Below are 21,731 nucleotides of genomic sequence, written 5' to 3' on the forward strand. Positions count from 1 at the left end.
TATCAATACACGTCCGAATTAATACTAAAGATTACCAAGACTTTGCAAGATTTCAAACAAGAAAAATGGTAAGAAACAGTTCCAACTTACCTTGATTACTGCACGGATGCTAGCGATAAGATCGCCAGCCCCTAAACGAAAGCCGGGGAACGACAGGTCCGGTTCTCAGTATATGCAAACATCAGCTGGTCTCTTTATTATATTTTTGCAAAGTTGAAAAATGTACACGAAGGACTTCGAACTCCCTGCAGAGGAGGAACTGACGGTGCAGGAAATAAATATCAGCACGCCGTATCTGAAAGCCGGGGCTTTTCATCTGGGAAAACACTGCGAAGAACAGAATAATGTAAGTGTGATTAGGCAAGGGCTAGGCCTAGCTTACTGCAAAGTGTTTGGCGAGGTGTAGGGTTTATGCCTATTTGGCAAGGCCAAGAGCATTTAATTTTGTTTTATTTTTATATATTTATTCGATTGCCATCACAGTTTAATACTGGGAATGGTTTTTGCAGAGTATAAATGACCGTGCTTGAAAACCGACACCTAGCTGAGGGTATCTCTGGCCAGATTTTGTTGTTACCGTAGACCACCAGTAGGCTCGGATAGACTTTGGGGTAATTCTAAGTATGGGCCCGAGCGGCTGCATTTACCTTGGAAAATGGTTTTTTCTACACGTTTAGGGCTTCTGATACTGGTGGTGCATTTGTTTGTTGTCGGACAAAGGGACTGTCCTTTTGCCGTGTTTAGTACAGACCCCGGGGCCGGTACCCATACGTTAACAAGTTATTGCACTTGCCGGACATATTGCAAACAGACATAGCCTTGCTGTGTCTTGTGAAGATTGCATATGGAAATACCTTGTTGGATGGACTTCAGGGGTTAATTACAATTGTGCGATAAAAACTGAAGGTAAACCCATAATTAACAGCCAAAAATGTAGAAAAATTCAAGATAGAAGAAAATCGCCGCTGCGGAGCTACTACTTAGATTACCGACTTTGGACCTAGGATGTTTATTATATATTAATTTGATCGCCATTTAGCAGAATACTACATTTGGGGGTAAAACTATGGAACAGCTCTGCACGGACTAGGGTATTACCTTGGAAATTGATTTTTCCTAGGCTATACTTTTTATGTTGCTGATGAAGGAGTTGTTGTTGTTTATTGTTGGTCAGTTATTGTTAACCTCATCTCTATCCAACATGGTTGGGGACCCATTTGGGAACGCGGGGTTTTGGGTGGGGGAAATCTCTGGGAGAAAGACCGGACTGTCATGTTGTTGTTGTGGAATGGTTCCGTGCATACGCAAGTCATTAGGGAGCCATATGTCTAAAAAGAGATTGGCTAAGGAAACCTGTTATGGTAGATGTAAGTTGTAGCTCCGCGGCAGGGATTTCCTTCTAAGTTGACTCTTTCTACAGTTTTTTGGTTGCTAATTATGGATTTATCTTCAATTTTTGTTGCAAGAATGTAATTGACCTGTAATTAACCCCTGAAGTCCATCCAACAAGGGGTTTCCATATGCTATCTTCACAAGACAGAGCACAGGTATGTCTGTTTGGAACGGTTCATATCCCATCTGGCAAGTGCCAGTACTAAACACAGCGAAGGGATATTCCATCCCCCCGGTGCCAGTTCTAAACACAGCAAAATGCATTTAACTCCCTCCTGTTGCTGAATGGCTCCCTCTAGTTTTTCCCCTCCAGAGGGCGCCTCCCAACGTAAACATGTCCACTTCATTTCTGTGTTCTCCCCCACCCAAAACCCTGAATTCCCACGGTCCCCCTTTACTGTTGAGTAGAGTTAGGGGACACATAACAGTTGGCCGACAACAAACTAACTCACCGCCAGTATCAGAAGCCCTAAAAGTGTAGAAAAAACCAGTTTCCAAGGTAAAAACAGGTGCAGAGCTAGTACTTAGAATTACCCTTATTATAAAAGGAATTATATTAACCTAACGTACCCTAACCTAACCTAACTTAATAGGCCATGTTACTTAGCTGGGGACTCTGTCCCCCGGACCCCCTGGTGAAGGAAGATCCACTTTTTACCAAAAGTTCCCCTTTAACACTGTGCATGCATGATAGCATTCCAGGATGACCAGCATACGAAAACATATCAGTTCTGAGGTTAATTTCAGTCAACTGACCAAAAATAACAGTAAATTCTTGATAAGCAATGCAACCAAAATACTATAGAAAAAGTCAATTTCCAAGGTAATTCCCCTTGGGGAGTTGTACCCTAGTTCTACCTCGTAGGCCATTAATAGGCCGAGGTGGACTTGGCAATGTAAAATTAAGAGTTAAATTTGCACTTCAATATTACATCCACACCCATTAAATGTTAAGTATTATTAATATCCCCATGGAAATGATTGTTAAATCATAAACATATAAGATGGTATATAAATATTTCAGTAACAATATATTTGCAGTAGATTTTACTAGGCCTGTTATTAGCATAATAGTTTAGCCTAAGTAAATTCGGAGACTTAGGTTAAAGGGCATAGAGTAAAACCAATATTGGGTTGTGGTATTCAAGTAAAATAGGCTAATACCAAAACTGTCATGTGGACAAAGTAAAATTTTAGTCTTGGCCTCAGTTTCATGCATAGAAATAGCAATGATATTGGAAGAATAATATCTTAGTGTTGTAGAAATTAAATCAGAAAGGAGGGTAGGCCTGAGTAGGTTGGATTGAAGTTTAAATTTTACTCTAAACTAGAGTCTGTTGCATTTCAGACTTGAAGATTTAATTTCAAATATTTTAATGTATGCTTTGAACATTTTTGACGTGTTTAGTTAGCAGAAAAGTAGATATAGAGATATTGGACCCCATCCTTATATCCAACAATTCAGGGGACCATAGTGGGAAAGTCAAGTTTTTTGGTTGGGAAAAACACAACAGGAATAAAATACTCGGATTAATTTAACTTGACTAAATGTAGGGAGCTGCATTGTTGTTGGCTTCCTCCCCTGGACTCCCCCCCCCTCCCATCTAACCTAGGATGCCTGTTCCTTACAGGGACCCCTACCTAACCTAACCTAGGGGACGGCATCCTTACTATGCCAGGGGCCTTTGCCCCACCCAGACCTCCTCTAACCTAACCTAACCTAGGGACCCACGTCCTTACCTAGTTTGGGGGGGCCTTTGCTCCCCTCCACCCCTGGATCCTCCTACTCAGCCTGTGGCACCACATCCTTACCTTAGTGTTTGATATTAGATCAAAAACTTTCCATAACTTACCTTAATGTGAAACAAATGTTAGTAAGATTGATATTCCCTAGATGCTGAAGGCCACAAGTTTAGTTGTCAGACTGTGGAGGGTTAACCAGTGTTTCACAAGCAAAATTAAATTCCAAGGTGGAAGGTGGCATCGTTCCCTATAATTTAAGGATAGTATTCCTCTTGGGACACTGCAGAAAATTAGTTGAAACACTTTCCTGAATGAAAACAAGAGCATCTGTGTAAGGAGGGCAAAATTCAACACGGACTTTAGCAATACAGTCCAAGTAATCCAAGGAGCAAGAAGGATACAGCTGAACCAGAGGCTCCATGACTACAAACTGTTGGATTTTTCAAGAAACGCTTAATTTCCAGGCCTACATAACCTCTGAAACTTATAACAAAACAGCCCATTTCAGCATTTTATCACAGACCCTTAGTTCCAAGAGAAGATACATAATCGATTCTTACCACAATCCACTCAGACAAACAAAATCTGACTGGTAGTTCCAGTCATGCCCAGGATGCAAGTGTCCTAGAACCCTATGTAGGGTACGATAAATTAAGAGTCAGTAATTGGGTTGCGACATAATGCAACCTAGGTCACCAGGTCCTTATTTACATAATGCATGATGGCTCTTTAAAAACTTTGAATAAAACTTACCTTAATCAGAATACTGTAATAACTAGCAGAAATATCATGCAGATGGAAGGACACTGCCCTGTATGTTATTTGTTTAATGTTCCCCCCTCCCAAAGACTCCAGTGTCCCTTAATGGAATGTATTGCAGATACCCTTGCAAGAAATCTATACTTGTATTATTTGTAGGACCTTTCTAGTATATTTTGTTTGCTTTACTAGAAGCCTTCATGATATTATATGCTGGTTAGAGTAATTGGGTCAGAAGTTTGATGAATTGTATAAAATTCTTTTTCCAAATACCTTTGTGAAGATATCCTAAGGCCTCTAAGAAATAGCTTGAAGCCAACCATGATCTTGACTGAAGCATCATAATAACTTAGAATGTGGATATAGGAAATAGCAAAGGTAGGGATCCTGTATATGGTGAAGAAATGGTTTGTCTGTTCTCATATGATTAAAGCATTTAGGAAAGACAATTTACCTCTTTTCCCTTTCAATTTTAAATGTAATTTTTGGTAGTAGAGTGTTTAGACTATTAAACAGATCATTGTCATCTCCCCAGCTATTGTCCCACTATGTAAAGATGATATCCATGTATCCAGATATGTCAATGACTTGGGGGGAGGTTATATTTTATTGTAATAAAAGATATCCTGACTTGATCTTTAGCAGAAGCTTAAAAACCAGACACCATACATCATGTCCATGAGAAATTGTAGCCTAACAAAGTTTGACTCTACTGCAGTGTTTACTGTTAATAATACTTAATCAAGATAATTTACACCTCAATGGTATAGCCTGATGTAGGTGAATATAGCAGCAAGATTTTCAACAAAGCATAGATATTGTTTTTTGGGTTAATGCTTAGAAAATTAGATACATCACTTGTTTCCTTATGATTACCAGATGGCATGTCTATACAAGTACATTATTATTATTATATATAGGCTACTTAGCCTACATAGACGTACTGCTCCTTTACCTTTACAAGAGATCATTCAAATGGCTACTACTTATTGCATTGAGGTACATCATGTACATATAGTGTCAGAGCTAGATAACATTCAAATGGAGAGGTATTACCATTTTAAAGTTTTTTCTACATCAATAACTTGGGTACTTGAGGACCCATGCATAGAAATGTGAAATCCCAGATCTGTGTTAGTTTTGTGCTTGTGACAGCTAGTGAATTATATATTCATCTGATTTGGAACTGAAAATTTTATCAGTTAAATGACTTTCCATAAAAAAATTACTACTTTGCATTTATTTTATTAGTAGCTTTTTAGTGATTTAACAAGATGTAGTACAGTATTTGTTTTAGGTGGCTCATTATATTGGTTTTAATCTTTTAGTTATTGTAATTTTATCTATATAAATTTCTTGATCATTTCCAGGATTTCATGCTTTGTAGGAAGGAAGAAAATGATCCTCGGAAATGTCTTGGAGAAGGAAAGGAAGTAACAGCTTGTGCCCTAGATTTCTTCAGAAAAATAAAGAAGTCTTGCTTGGAAGAGTTTAACCAGTACGCTAACTGCCTTGATAAGTCATCAAAAGACTTCCAGTACCGACAGTAAGTATATTGTAACAGTAAACTGCAGTATAGTGTATTTAAGTTTGCACATGTATTTTTAGTTTGTTAATCCCATTGAAGCCTTTATGCTATAGTCTAGGTTTAGTGATGAAATACAGGTTCAGTGCATTTTTCTTAGTAATACTATCACTTGATGTTTCCCAAGAGTACCTGAGATAGACTCCTACCTTCTGAAAACCTTTGTAAAATGGGTTTACATGTTACAGATGCAAAGTTGGCATGAGAACTGAAATTTGTGCTTATATGTGGATCACAAACCCTTGGAATGATAGTGAATTACAGTAAAACCAGAATGACTGCAAACATGGCTGTCATTAACTGTGTTGCTAGACTTCTTCCTGACTTATAATCGGACTACAGTTACTGTAATCTGCATCCCTCAATTCGGGTTTCTGTAATCTGGTCATATAAGCCTACTTATCCCTCCCACAGGCTTTCCAGAAGAAAGAGACCGTTTCGGGACAAGGCCGACTTAATTTAGTCTTTGAGGAGCCAATAACAGTTGTTTTTTATCACATTATACCATTTATTTTCATCAGTGAGTATGGGCTAGATATTGGGCATTTGTATCGTTCATTTAGATGATTAAAAACTAAATCATCCTTATCCTACCCTGTTAACAAAACAGTTTAATGTATGATATAAAATCTTTTACTGCAGGTTTTTTTTTTTTTTTTTTTTTTACTAAAAAACATCCTTTACTCGTCATCAAATGTCAGTTCTTTTACCCATTTTATGTCTTCAGTGTTAGAAACACAGAACAGTAGTGTCAAGGTATTTACCCTTTTTGACCTGGTATAAGGAAGATTTGGTAGCGTTTTTGCCACATCTAACTCACATCCCAACTTAAGTCAAGCATTTATGAATCATATCTGGGGAAAGCAGCAACGCCAAAAATGTACTGCGCTTGTAGTCATTTTAGTTTTACTATAGGCATGATTTGCTTTGTATTTCTTTTAAGGTTTATCTCAGTTCAGTTTTTAGTGCTTTGACATGTACAAGCCGGAATAATTTTTCTTCTTTGCAGTCAGTTTTATTTCACAAAGAGATTTTCAACTGTAGGACTATTTATTGTCAAAAATTAAAATAATCTCCAAAACACCTACGTAACTGAGAACATTTTTACTGTATATTCCTCTTCTGATCCCCCCCTTTTACTGTATTTCAGAAGTCACTTGCTGTACTATTCTTCTGATTCTCCTCTTACTTTAAGAAGTAGCACACTGTTCTAGTTTTTATAATTTGGTTATAAATTTAGGAAAGGAGAGAAAAATAAGATAATTCTACAAGAATTTTGTTTCATAATATAAATGTTCTGATTGTCAGCAAATTCTAACCTCTTATATTGAGGCACAGCAGAGCTTACCATCATAAATAAGAGGAACTTATTGAATAGGGTGCCCAGTGGCAATATTTTTCATGAAGTATTTTCCCACTTTTTCCTTTATAGCAGTGGTAATGGTAAATGGTCTGGTACATAGAAGAATTAAACTTATAAGCACTGTCTTCTATTAGTGTGCCTAAGAATTTTTCAATTTAGATGTTTATAATTTTTCTCAAAACATATTACAGCATTTTGAAAAAATGATTGCTAAAATAACAGTGTATTGTATTACATAATATTTTCTATTTGCAGTTGTCGTAACACCCAGTCAGTTTTTGACAAATGTGTTTTGGATAATCTTGGTATAGAACGACCAGAATTTGGATATTTCTGTCGACCCAAGGTTGTAAACACAAAGAGGTAAGAATTATTATGTCAAGCAGTCTCATCAAACTATTTTTGTTCCTACAGAATATAAACCAGTCTTTTATATAGAAGTATCCTCAGCGTAAGCTGGAGTGGTTGTTGAACTTGATAACAAGGTTGTTAATAGGTAGTTATTGGGGGTGAGTAGGAAAAACCCCATTCATCATCACCATTACCGGAGTATGCTAATATATTTGGCAGCAGTGAGAGCCTTCCCTTTGGACTCTTTAGGGAGGGAGTTCAGAAAGGTTAAGAGTGCAGTTCCTGTCCTAGCCGAAACAACCAGCTTGGCTTTAGCAGGTGTCCCTAGGCCACCTGTCATCCCTAGAGGAGCTTGTGCCTCACAGGCAGGGCCACCTAATCTCACTTCAGTGCAACTGGAGCATCACTGGTCTGCTCATCGGGATCTCCCTTCTCAACTCATTCCTGAGTTGAGAAGTCAGGAAAGATGTGGCATGGTGGATGGAAGTTATGGACCTCTTCTGGAGATGCTTCTGTTTTTAGACGCATTGAGAGTTGGGTACTCACCTGAAAGACATGTTATTTTGAGGAGTGTTTTCAAAGGATGCCGTGTCTGCACGTTAACTTTCTAGAGATGCCAGGAACTTGGTTAGGACTGCATACATATCAAGAACAGTTGGTAGGTCACTCAGAAATGATGATGAGCGACAATGTAACGATGGCGCTTGTGTCAACAGGGGATGTTTCTTTGGCCCCATGTCAGTTGACATTGCCGATCCATGATTGGGCACTTCGCCACTCCGTTGAGCTGACAGCCAGGTTTTTTTATGGCAGGAGGAATACCCTAGCAGACCAGCTTTGTCATTAGGGGTTGTTATTCAGTTGTTCTTGGACACATGGCTATCAGTTGTGTACTCAATGCATGGTTTTTAAAATGTATGTACAGTACTTTCCAAAAAATTTCATTGACAACCATTTTTTGTTTATTGTTGTACAGTACTTTGTTGATGGAACAGTGTTGGAAATATAGTAGGTATAAGCAAATGACTTGTTTTTGTTTCATGCACAGTACAAATTGTTTTACTAGATTGCAGTAAGTATTGGTTGTACTATATATAAATATATATAGGCCAGCCCTATGAGAGCTGATAGTCAGCTCAGTGGTCTGGTTAAACTATTTTAATAATAATAATTACATATTGCTTAAAAAAATCACATTCGATGTGCGTGACTTCAGTATATAACCGAATACCACAGGAAAATGACAGGCAAAAGTTCAGTACCAAGCGCTTTCATGTCACGCACCTTCTGGGAACAAATGAGACACAGTTGAAAAGGTTACAAGATAAACAAAAAGAACAAGAATACCAGATGGTTAATTGTCAGAGGGTAATAGACAGAGAATTAAACCAGGATAATCCGGGATCACGAGGGCACAAACAAAAACCATAGACTTGACTGTAAGAGATACGGAGGATTAGCAATACAAAATCTAAAAACGTATAAAATTGAATACTAATTTTGTTGCTTATATTTATCAACAACTTTTTTAATTATGAAGGCATAGAGTTTAAACAAACCAAGACTTAAATTTAGAACCCTTCCATTATTTGACTTGATAAAATTAAATTCAATGATATTCCTTTTGTGTCACTTCACGGGACTTAAGAATCTTGTTTCACACCAGTTAATAGGATGATCTAAATCTCCCATATGTACTAATAATGCAAACCTCATTAATCTTATACAGTTATGTATCAGAGATAGTAAATTTTGTTTTAGTGGTGAATTTTTTTTATAAAAGTTTGTCATGGGTATGGATAATCCCGTATCTCCTGTCCATAGGAATATCTACATAGAATTTTTGCCCCGAAAAATAATATGGTTTAATTATGTGGATGATTTTTTTGTGTTTGGCCAGTTGACAAAAATCTCCAGGAATTTCTGATTAAGGTGAATAATTTAGTCCCTTCTGTAAAATTTACCACAGAGGAAGAAAGAAATTGTAATATGAATTTTCTTGATGTAACTGTCCATCGACATGATAGAAATTTCACCTTTTCAGTCTTTCAAAAATAAACTAACATTGCATCCTTTTTTCATTATTATTCCAATCACCATCAAAATGTTAAATTCTCTGTCTTTTCTTGGATGTTCATAAGGGCTCTGTGCATTTGTGGCCCACAGTTCATTGATGCTGAGGTTAAAACTTATTTATGATAATGACTTGAAACTTACATACCCAAGGACTTTTGTAGATGTAGCATGGAAAAGAGCCAGGAAAACATTTTATTTAACTAATAACAAACTTGAATTTAGTTAACATAATATTCTCAAATTACCGTATGATTTAAGGTTTTTGGAAATTCCTAGAATTTTAAAGCTTTTCAATATAAATGTTGTTTTCAGTAATTTTAATGTTAAGAGTTTAGTAATAAAAAATTCTCCTAAGATGTTTCTGGCTGCATCTATGAAATTCCTTGTAAAAAGTCTTATAAAATATATTATCAACAAACTGGAAAATCACTTTCACAACAAATCAAACAGCACCAATATTCTGTGAGAACTGGCCAAATATCGAATGCATTATTCATACATATGAGGGATTTACATAATCCTGTTAATTGGATTGAAGCAAGATCTGAGTCCCGTGTAATGACACAAAAGGAATATCATTAAATCTTGTTTTATCAAGTCAAATAATGGAATTGTTCTAAATTTAAGTCTTGGTTTGTTTAAACTCAATGCCTTGTTGATAAATGTAAGAAACAAAATTAGTATTCAGTTTTTTACATTTTTTGATTTTGTATGGCTAAGCCTCCACACCTCTTATGGTTAAGCCCATGGTTTTTGTTTGTGACTGCATGAACCTGGATTATCTCTTTGTTTATTACCCTTGGATGATTAACCATCTGGTATTCTTGTTCTTTTTATTTACCCTGTAACCTTTTCAACCGTCTCATTTGTGCCCCGAAGATGCGCGAATAAACACGTGAAAGTGCTTGTACTGAACTTCTGCCTGTCGATTTTCCTGTGGTATTTGCCTATAACTACATATATAAATGTTTTGATTAATTATTAAGATGCAGAATGAACATTAATGAAAGTATTCTTGCAGACCACTGCCAGAACCAGAAGCTCTTCCAGAGTTTCCAGGAGCTGCTGAGCCAATTCCTCCTCCACCTGTCAAAGGAACTGCACGCTATGGCACCCGTCTGTTTTGGATGGAGTAAAATGTTCAACACTGTCCTGTTATATATAACTTTTAATGGTAACAAATTATCATAGAGGAACTAGGTTTTGTTTTCTTGCTAGCAATTGTAAATACTTTATTCAGTCAGTATGTGGATGGACCATCTAAAAATTTTAGACTGAGATGTATGTAATTTATAAATAAAAATTTTATTTAAAAGCCGGTATTTACAGAATATCACTATAAAAATATACCTCTGAAAAGCTTAGTTACATAAAAAATATAACCTTGAAATGCTTAAGGTTAGTAAGCCTGTAGCCATTTAATATTGTGAAACATATTCACAAATATCATCATAGTGAAGTTTCAAAATAACAGTCGTGTCCTCCAAAAGTTGTACAGAAGCCTTTTCTTGATCTTTATGAAGTTGCAATATACGCCCTCTCTGAAACAGAAAAATTACTATTAATACTTTTTGGAAATGGAACATGGAAACTATGGAGGAAACAACGTGTGATTTCAATTTGAAGGTTTTTGACATGCAAGTAACTGTTTCTTGCTCTGATGAATGCTAGTCCTTTTTATTTTTATTGAAACCAGATACTGATATACAACAGTAAAACATAAAATCATTTTGCAGGAACTGAATGTAGGACTGTAATTCACTTGTATTAGAAAGAAAAAAAAAAAATTCTGGCTCCCTAACTAAATTTTGCAAAAATCACCTGAGTCTGTAACTGCAATTTATCTCTGGTAATGGCCTTTTTCCTGAAACAAGCTATGATACAAGAATCAAGCCTTGTTACAGAGTAATAAAACTGTTTTTAAAGCTTAATACAGTATTCTAATCTGGGCAACAAGAGCATAACTCACAGAGTTCCAGCTGTTGGGTGTGTCAGAAGATTAACACAAATATTACACATGATCACAGATGTATGGAGTAGTCTGTATTCTGTTTGCAGCAAAAGCAGCACTCTGGGAAATATTACACATGATTGCAGATGTATGGAGTAGACTGTATTTTGTTTGCAGCAAAAGCAGCACTCACGGAATCAATCATATACATTCTGAATATCATCACTGGACAACTTTTACCTTTATAAGGTGGTTTTAACACTACAGTTTTACTTAAAGATACAGATGATAAAAATATGGTTTGGGTTGAGAATGTGATAAGCAAGGGAGAGCAGTTACAGAAAAGTTGGAGATAAGATGAAAACCAGGATCAGATAGAAAATGCCCAAAATAAAAGAGCATGAAGATAATGAGTATATCATCTAACCCTGCAATAGTAATATCTGAAGTAATGATGTTGGTGACGAGGATAAGAATGCAGCCCAATAGTGATCTGTTGTGACCGAGGTAATGGGTAATGAAATCTCTGGGTAGCACATATGAAGTAATTGTGTGTTTTTAGAGCACTGTTAGAGCTTTACTCTCACACAAGGACAGCATAGATGTAAACATACTGTACTCTGAAAATGTACTTATCTCACATACATTATTGAAGTTCTTAATTTTCTTTTACATCTCCTGTCTTACCACTGCTATTTTAAGTTTAAAAGACAAGTCTGCCATTCCATAAATGAACATCAGGTGAATTCTTACCAAATTGTACCCAAGGCTACATAAATTCATTACGGTAAAAATAATACGAGTGAAAATTCTTCCCCTTTCCAGAACCTAATACTAAATTTTTTACTGCCTATATAATTTTGAAAAATTAATGTTTTCTTTTAAAAAATATATACAACAGCATTCACCACGACTGACTAGTGCTATACTATGAATATTAAAAAAAAAAAAAAAAAAAAAATTCTCACCTGTCCTTTTTGTTGTCCTTTGACTATCAGAACAATTTGTGGATCCCTTTTTGGAATGACAGTTTCCAACCAAGCTGGATGTACCTCTCTAAGAGTTTTACCTTCTTCAGTTACACACTCACAACTTTCAGCTGTCTCTACAAACTTCACAATGACCTGAAACAGGAAAGCAATACCAGAATTAAAAATCTATACCCATATACTTAACATTCTACTCGAATGAGATCTTTTGTTTATAAATTTCAGCAAGACTGGTACCTAGGATGAAGTCAACCTTCCAGTAACAGAGAAAAGCCTTTAAAATTCAGCAATAATCTTGGGTTAACAAAAAAATCACAAAAACTGTGTTATTTTAAAACTGGGTGGAAAAATACCAAACTTTTTGGGAATTACTGTATTCTAAAAGCAATTTCATGATTTAACAGAACACAGTTGTTTACAACAGCTGTCATATTTAATGGTCATTGGCCTAAACCATAAAACTAATTGATCTTGTAATTACTGGAGGTAAATTACAGCAGACTATAACCAAATAACCTAAAAAAGTCTGCTAAATAAACTTCTGTAAAAAATCCTTGTTTCAGAAAAGATGAGGTGGAAATAAAAAAAATGTTCAACTAACACCTAATGTTTTATGATTAAAATTCAGCTTCAGAAAGACTAATCAATACACAGTTACTGGACCTAAAAAACAGAATTAATAAATATCAATTACCTTTTCCTTGTGGTACCTGCCCCCTTTGTAGTCTTTGTTTATCAATCGAACTCTGAGGTTTTCACAGACCCAAGGAATGGCTGGCATCTGTTCTTGTAATTTCTTGGCTTTCTTGAAGTCATCTCTATAATCATTCGATTCCTTTTCTTTCCTTTTGTGTACATTACTTTCCCTTGAACTTTCTGACCTTCTACTGTATTTGTCACCTGTACTACCACTGTATTTCTCCTGATATTTGTCTCCATGATACCGAGATTTGCTTGCAATTCTGTTGTCATACGACGATGAGTATCTGTCGCTGCTGCTATCAGATTTTCCTTTAAATCTATCCTTTGTTTCATATCTATTTCTATCATCATATTTATCATATTTACTACTGCTGCCTTGTTTCTCTAATTCTGACCACGCATTTTCTTTCTTAATCTCTCTTGTTTCTTCTTGCTTTCTCAAACTGTGATCATCAGCAAATTCTCTTTGATCTAATGGAAGCTTTTCATCCTTGATCTTTTTATCTCTGTTTTCAAATTCACCTTTACCAGTTCCTCCGTTGTTCTCTAGTTTAACTTTTTCTCTTCCGTCTGAGTTTTCAATTAACAATTTCTCCTCTTTTATTTCTTTTTCTTTTTTTGTATTTTCAGCATTCTTTGAAGATTTATTCTTGTTTTTGTCATTCTTTTGTGCCTCCTCTTCCTGGAAAAGTAAAGTAAAATGAAGGATTACATAATGTGATTGGCAATGGTTTTTGCAGAGTCCCCTCAGTTCTTAGCTGCAACCCCTTTCATTCCTTTTACTGCACCTCCGTTCAAATTCTCTTTCTTCCATTTTACTTTGCACCTAACCTGATTCAGTGCAGCTGCAAGGTTTTCTCTGTTTCTTCAAACATTTAATCACAATTTCCATTTCAGTCCTGAATGGCCTCATAGGTCCCAACAACTGATTCTATTCAGTGGAACTAAAGCTGATAAACATGGTTTTTTGTTAGGTTTTCAAAGGGTGACTAATTCAGTGGTTGGAAAATCAAGAGGAGTAAAACAAACCAAGTACAGCTCAGCTTTTCTGAAACAGTAGGAAGAAGAAAAGTGATATAATAGTGTCACTGGACATTTCTTATAACCTTTTCAATACTGTGAAACTATTCTTTTCTTTAATTCCCATTATGATTCCTTACAGTCCCATAAGCTATCTGAGGATACCAATGAACTGCTAGGTCATGGCCTGGAGATTAGGCAGTTTAAGGAGAAAAAAATTAGCAAATAGAATTGTCACAAGAAGACTCTGTAGTAGTGAAAAAAATTTGTACAGGAGGCAGTATAAGTTAAGTGTAACAATTTCTTTTACCAAAAATTAACTTTCATGCTATGTATAAACCTAGCATTTACTTATTTACTATTTTAATTTTAACCCTTATTTTCTGATTCATAAAGCAAATTGCTAACCTTATATTTGTCATACATATCCTTGTTGATCACACGAGATGAATCTTTGTATTCCTTCTGAGAAACAACTCTGATGTTTAGTTCCACTTCTCGAATAACATCTTGTCCAACTGCAGACTTCACTAACAAGTGATCTTCATCCAGTGATTCAACCTGTAAATGCAGTAACAAAACTGTGAAGAATATATAGAAAAAAGCTCAGTAAAATCAACGACATACAGAAGACTTAATAGCTTAACAAAACTATGGTACAAAACGGATTAAATGGTCTTAAAAAAGTACAATGAATTGCATACAACTCTCTAAATACAAACTTCTTTCCAATTAGCAGGCTATAAGTGACTTGCTACTATTAAAGTATATACAGTAATTTAGTTTAATGCAATAAACAGAGGTAGTGTATTGAAAATCTGTATGAAAAGAATATGACATGGAGGATGTTAACATGACAGGAGAGACCAATAGAGAATCTAACACCTGAATAGGTTAGAACAGCTCTTGGATAATTAAAAAAAGTGGAAAAATACAAGACCATTAGGAATAACAAGCAACTTCCTAAAGGCAATCAGAGAACCAATTAATGATGAGCTTACAAATACATGAAGGCATGATAAGAGAAGGACTGTAACCAGCAGAATATAAGACATAACTTTAATAAATGTATAATACATTCATGATTATAAGGTAAAACACATGAATTAGCTAATAGAGCAAATTGTTTCAGCATTTCAAATGAAATATCTCCGCCAGGAGCGCATTACTGAAAGTAGAAAGATTATACAGTAAACAACCTGTATTCGCAGTCTCACTATTCGAGGACTCACCTATTTGCGGATTTCTCTGTGTAACATATATACACATTACTCGTGGAAAATTGGCCCATTCGCGGTATTTTTCACTCAGAAATATTCACTAATTACTGTATTTTCATATCATTTTCAAGGCTAAATGCACTTTTTGTGATAAAACTATTAAAATACTCACATATAACCATTTTTAGAGTTTTTTTTTTTGTGTTTTTAACTTACCGGCAGATAAAATCCAGCCTTCTCAGGAGACAGTGTTTTTAGAGGGTTTCACCTGAGTATGTCGCGTGTGCGCGAAATTTGAATTTCTGTCGGGAACGTCGGAGACTATAGCTAATTTTAGCTATTGGCAGGGAGTTCTAAGTGTTTTTAGAGGGTTTTAAGTATTCGTGGATTTTAGCTATTGGCAGGGGGGTGTGGCACGCATCTCCTACGAATATGGGGGGTTTACTGTACTGTATTGAAATTTTTTTATTTAAAATTTTTTATTATAGATTGACTCTTGAAATGTTAAAAACACTGCATGGAAGGAGACAAACAGAAAAGTTAGGAAGTAACAGGCAAGAACACTGTGAAGAACAAAAACAAAATTTTAATCTAATCTTAGATAAAATTTTCCCAGTTTCATGGGATATGTTTTGAGCATTTACAAGATGTCTCAGTGATCTGGAACTAATTCACCTGAAAATTTCTTACTAAAAAGTTTCCCGGCACTTTATATATGCTTTCTACTACCTTAACTTTCTATAAATAGAAATACTGCTAGTTTAAAAAAAAACTTACAATGCCATATGTTCCTCGATGCCTTCCACTATGGATGAATACAAAAGATCCCTTGGCCAAGAGTAGATCTTCCTGATCTCCAGTCAGGTTTTCTCCACCTTTCCTTCCAGGATCACCAGGTTTATTTGCAAGGCCAAAAGTTTTTGCTGTTGGATCGATAACCTCAACAACTCTGGGAAAAATTGCAAAATATTTAAAAAATGCACTGGCTGAGAATTGCTTGAGAAGGTATGACAAACACTTATTTAACTACAGTAACAGCAATACTGTAATTACCAGTTAGAATTACATCACTAGTAAGAAATAAGTTACGTTGCACTTCAATAAAAATACTATGCAAGACAAAAATTCTGCTCAGCATAGAAACTGGAACATACGTTTAAGAGTAAAACAATTAACTCACTTTTTAGTATGACGACCTATACCTTCAGTCTTCTGCCAACCCATACCTCGAAGAAGGGCAGCCCCGAATACCGAGACTTCAACCTAAAATAAAAAAAAAAAGTTGAAACACTAGACGGTAAAATAAAAATGTACTTCAATTTTCAGAATACAAATTAATTCTTAAAAAAACCTAATTTCCCAAACTAATGTCTCATACGTAGTTTCACAGTTTATGAACAGGGAGAGAGTACACCACTTAAAACTGATGTAAACCATCTGAAGGGTTCCACCAGATTATTGAAAAAATGTGGGCGACCATCAAGATAGGAAAAGAAAACTGATTAACTTATTTTAAGCAGCCATTATAACACTTTCACATCAGATTTTTCCTTTAAGGGGGTCAGATGCAAAATATGTTCTCTCCAACATCTTCTGTATTGTATACTTTTTGCCTAAATTTCCATCAGCATTTGGTCTTTGTCTATACCCTTTATCCAAGATTTTCTGGCCTTTTCTACTGGTCATTGTTCTGATACTTTTGCAAGTTACTCATCACCCCATTTCATCAAATGTCCAAACCATCTTGTTCTTTGAGATCCTGTACTATTTTTGTGCCTCTGAATACCATACCTCTCCAAGCCTCCTTATTTCTTGTAATCCAATGCATCCAAACCATGAGGCTGATCTCCTCATAAGTTAGGAAAATTTTAATGGTAACAAAGGGCCTATTAAACAGCCTACATTTCAATGTTCAAGATATCACACAGATAAAAGCATACTTATCATTCAATTTAAAAGCTATAGCACCAGTGTGCATTACTTCTACAAAGGTATTTTGGGAAAAACCTCAAATAATGAATATGATAAATAAAAAAAAGTCTGATATGGATATTTGTAAGGAACTGTCCTGGGTTTGGTCTACACATGAACATCATCATTAAAAATTAGTTGAATAAGACCAGTAAGACACAATTCCAGACTCTAATTGAGGCAGACCAATAGGGAACTAGACATACTCCTTCAAGGCAGCAAAGGGGCTCCTCTAAAAAATAGATACCAACCAAAATGCTACACAGGTAATTATAAATAAATTTACTATCAAGTGAGTATGTATAGGCTATATTCTTCCTCCCCAAACATACTGACCAGTTAAAGCAACCAAAACTTCCCATTGCTAAAAACAAATTAAGATGTAATTTTAAATACTGTAATTAAATTCTTACTAACTACAAAACATTAAGAATGAAAAGAACCACAAAATATCTATAGTTAACTAGGATGGTTTAAGAACTTAAAGTAGGAAAAGCCATATTACTCATACCTGATCATAATCATCCAAGGAGGATTCTTTACCATGAGAAGGTTCTCCTTCCTTAATGCCATCTTCCTTTGCTCGGGCAATAGCAAAACTGTCAGTTGCACTACGGTCACTCCAGTTCTCTAATTTTTTCTTAGTCTCTGGAAAACAGTAAATTGACATCTGAATATACTTTCTTGTCCATTTACAAAATAACAAAACAGGTACCTTAAAGACTTAAGGTCTTCTTTCAACTCACAAACTATAGTCAAGCCAGTTCATGGTGAAAATTCGAGGGTTTGGGGTAAAAAGCCATGTTGTCACATATTCAAAATTGCTCAGTTGATATGGAAGTTAATTATGCAGTCTTAATATTGACCATTTCTATAACACTTGAAATGCTGTTAAGGATAAACTGTTAAAGGAAGTTCAAACTGAAAGAAGTAGAAGTCTGTGGTTGAAAAGTGGGAAAAAAATTATGAATTTGTATATGTTAAAATTATTTTAATTGAAGCAGCATGCTTCAACTCAATTTTACTGTGGCAATGGATGAATTCCATATAGGGCTGTAGCTTTCAAACTAGGTAATTACATTTCTATTCAATAAGCTGGTGGATAGAGAAGTATCAAGAAAGAAAGATTATAAAAAAATATGTATACATTTCTGAGTGGTTTTAGAGACAAGTTTAGGGTCTTTTTTCACACTACCTGTATTTTGTACATAACATTACACCATCCTTATATATTTGAAGGTATTGTCAAAATTCATATTTTAGAGATGAACAGGCTCTCCCTCTCACTCTCTTACTCCTTATTTTGCAGATAAGCCTATATTATCTACAATCGGAGGTACTGTACAGTTACTGCCAAAAGTTTGAATTTAAAGACCAAATAAGACCAAATATCTCTCTCTCTCTCTCTCTCTCTCAAATACTTCTTTCTAGAAGTGATTTGCAATATGTCCTGTATACAGGAGGATTTGTATATGTTACACAAACATTTGCAAATGCCCTATTGATGTCTCATGCCATAAAAAAAAATCACTGCCTGTTTAAAGGTGATGGTACTGTACATTATTTAGGACTAAAGAAAGCTTTTACAAACTTGAAATTGCAACTCATTTTATGGACAGGAAGTGGTCCACACAGCCATGTAGTAAATAAATAATAATCCTTGATGACTTGCAGAGAATAAAGTAAAATCCACATATGGGTTCTGTATTTATATCATGCATCTGAATTTTGCTACAAAATCTGTGACTTACCTTCCAATATTGCAGCTTCTGCTTGTTCTTCTAGAGTTAAAGGTTTTTGCTCTTTTGAAACTTCTTCCTTATTTTCTTTAGCATTATCTGAAGTTGACTCTTTTACGTCTGAATGTTTTCCAGCTCCACCTAGCTTTGTTTCTGCTATTTTTCTCAATATGCCAAGTCGGTCTGTTGAAATCATAGGGATGACTAGGTCTGGTTCCTCTGGTTTAGCATCTCTGAAAGTAACAAGTTACTAAATATAAAAAATTCTGGAACACTAAAATTGTTTCATAAAATACAAAAACACTAAATCTATGTGCACTCCAAGGAGAAAGACTAAGACTGCAAAAGATGGTCATTATACTCCTGTTTGTTCATATTTTCCATTCAGTTTACGCTTTGTTCTCCAATTGACTTTAAAAAGGAAGGCAGGATGGTTACCAAAGGGGGCCAACACCTATATCCTATAAATTTTAATTTACAGAAGTGTTCTCATTAAAAACCAAAGACAATTTCAACTTGAACACCCCTGGAAATTTTTTTGGTTAATTCTCATTGTTGCTATTATGTACACATATTTTTACTGCCCCTACAAAAAGGTTAGCCCTATCCATGTGTAAGCATGTGTACTTTGAGAGGAGAATAGTATCTTAGACTTAGCCAAAAGGCTTTCTGAATTCCTAAGATGAAAATTAAATGCAATCGAGTTCTTTCATTTTGGAATTCAAGGGAACAGTTTTGGACAACACTAACAATCCCGGGTGAAAACCTGTCTTGTTAATAAAGCATTTTGCTACTTGAACTGGAATCATGGAAACACCCTACTCCTGCAAGAGGAATCCTCTGATTCCATTAATAATGCCAAGCCTTGAACTAGCGCATCAGTTTAAGATAACCAACTTCCTTTGGGCCAATCTCATTCTGTTATGCTAGATAAGGATGCACCCAGAATTTCACTTTAGGTTCATGATGCTCTACGCTGTTAGAATTTGATGTTATTCTTATACATTTGATATGAACGGAAGGCTAGTTCTATCATATCATAAATGCTTGGTTACCCTAGTGACCCTTGTTAGGTTAAGTTATGAAGTTTAGGTTAGGTCCACTGTACACCCTTGTTTTTCAACAATTTTTGTTCTTAACCTTATCCAAAATTCAGAGCCCTGGCTTCCCACTGGGGCCCCCAATATTGCTACATAAAGAAAAGGAAGGTGTAAGCTAATTGGACAACCAAACTTTCCCAACATAAATGAATATAGCCTAAGAATACTAAAAACTATAAGAAATACACATTTCAATAGTTGTAGGATGAAAATGGCATTTGTAATAACAATGCTGCCTTTACCAAAACTAAAGACATAAAGGACCTATATGAACAGGTATGACAAGAAAGAGCAATATACAAGGAATTTAGCCTATAAAATGAAACTGACAAATAAATTTGGCCCACCAGATGGACCAAATACCCTAAGGTCTGACAGAAACGCTATAGCATAGCGTACCCTACGCCTCCCTTAATAGACTTTACTCGGTTGATGACGATTAGCAATCAGCCGCTACACTAATTAAGCTAAATAATTTAAGGTAATACATACGTTTTCATGACATTTTCCTCAATGGATTCGAGAGTTTCCTTATTAACCTTCTTTTCAAGGGGTGCATCATTTCGGATAGCGGAAGGCTGAAGGGTTCTCTTTTCTATTGTTTTTGTGAATGATAAAGAAAATTTCTGGCCACTCATTGTTTTCACTGATAACCAACTAAATATTTCAATGGGCTCGGCGATACGGAGGCTGTTATAATATAAAACAACCTCACTTGGCTTTTGTTCTGAGATCTGCTGCAATTTCGGAGTGTAAACAATGTTGACTAGGAGCGTTCCTTACAGTCTTTTTGTTTACATATCATGAATTATGTTATTAAAACAGATAAATTAACATATAACAATAAAAAATGTTTTTATATTTACTTTAATTACAAATAAGATTACGATATTCATCGAATTACTACTTTCCAATAAATATTTTACATCAAAAGGTTCCGCGTGAAACGTTCGTTTCGATTAAAACAAAGAAGAGCAGACGCGCACGAAACGTTGAAGGGTACCAAGGGTTGAGAATAATATTTTTTCGTATTATATTACGTGCTAAGTCGACAACAGCTACCGAGAATTATAATTTATAAATAGATGCGGACTTCACGAAAACATGTGATTCACTGATAAAGAAAAAAAAATGTGTTAAATACGGCGAGAGCAGGCCTATAGGATTATACAGAATATACTAACCATAATAATGATAAAAGCAAAATATACAATATAAAAATGTGGTACTGGTTCAGGGCCACTTTTCAAGAGCAACATACAATAATAATGGAGTTGGAAAACAAGGTACAAGTCTTCACAAATGAAGCATTTCATCGTGCACCCTATTTGCTGATGACACTCAAATGTGGAAAAGGCAATACTTATAAATAAACGTGATATATATGTAATAATTTAGTCTACAGTCATAAAAGACAGCTCACAGATTATGAAGGAACAAAAGCACCAAAAGCTAAAATTATTTTGGTAGCGTCATAAATAATGAAAATTTTAACGGGGAAATGTAACAAAAGAATAAAAAAAAAAATAACTAACTTACTGTAATTAGTAATGACCTCATTTAACTTGTTTAAGTTGCAGAGAAAAGATTATTGGTAGCCAGCAAAGAGAACAAGTGATTTTTTTTTTTTTTGGTACCTGGGCTGGGTAGAGAGACTTCGTCTCACCTCAACAGTTACGGATGCCTATATTCAGCTACACAAATAGCAGGAACTCAGGCCAGCCTATAATTAGACTAGGCAGTCAAGTCGAGCGCCAAAGATCTGGCGAG

The 21,731-nt window shown here is 35.4% G+C and overlaps 2 protein-coding genes across 2 annotated transcripts; one reads left to right on the forward strand and one right to left on the reverse strand.

Annotated features, from left to right (window-relative positions):
* Positions 1-116: 116 nt before the first annotated feature.
* Positions 117-10,591, forward strand: ND-19 (NADH dehydrogenase [ubiquinone] 1 alpha subcomplex subunit 8). Its single transcript, XM_067116412.1, has 4 exons — positions 117-346; positions 5,265-5,440; positions 7,098-7,205; positions 10,291-10,591. Exons 1-4 carry the CDS (start codon positions 221-223, stop codon positions 10,403-10,405), a joined length of 525 nt encoding a protein of 174 aa, XP_066972513.1. The 5' UTR covers positions 117-220; the 3' UTR covers positions 10,406-10,591.
* On the reverse strand, positions 10,556-20,725 carry LOC136845921 (G-patch domain and KOW motifs-containing protein-like). The gene is made up of 9 exons (XM_067116411.1): positions 20,454-20,725; positions 18,874-19,094; positions 17,634-17,770; positions 16,332-16,414; positions 15,929-16,100; positions 14,340-14,492; positions 12,904-13,593; positions 12,189-12,344; positions 10,556-10,810 (listed from the first exon to the last, which is right to left on the reverse strand). The coding sequence occupies exons 1-9, from the start codon at positions 20,597-20,599 to the stop codon at positions 10,688-10,690; spliced, it is 1,881 nt and encodes a 626-aa protein (XP_066972512.1). The 5' UTR covers positions 20,600-20,725; the 3' UTR covers positions 10,556-10,687.
* Between the last annotated feature and the right edge of the window lie 1,006 nt (positions 20,726-21,731).

This window comes from Macrobrachium rosenbergii, chromosome 14 (assembly GCF_040412425.1).
Source record: "Macrobrachium rosenbergii isolate ZJJX-2024 chromosome 14, ASM4041242v1, whole genome shotgun sequence".
In the NCBI taxonomy this organism is placed as follows: Eukaryota; Metazoa; Arthropoda; class Malacostraca; order Decapoda; family Palaemonidae; genus Macrobrachium; species Macrobrachium rosenbergii.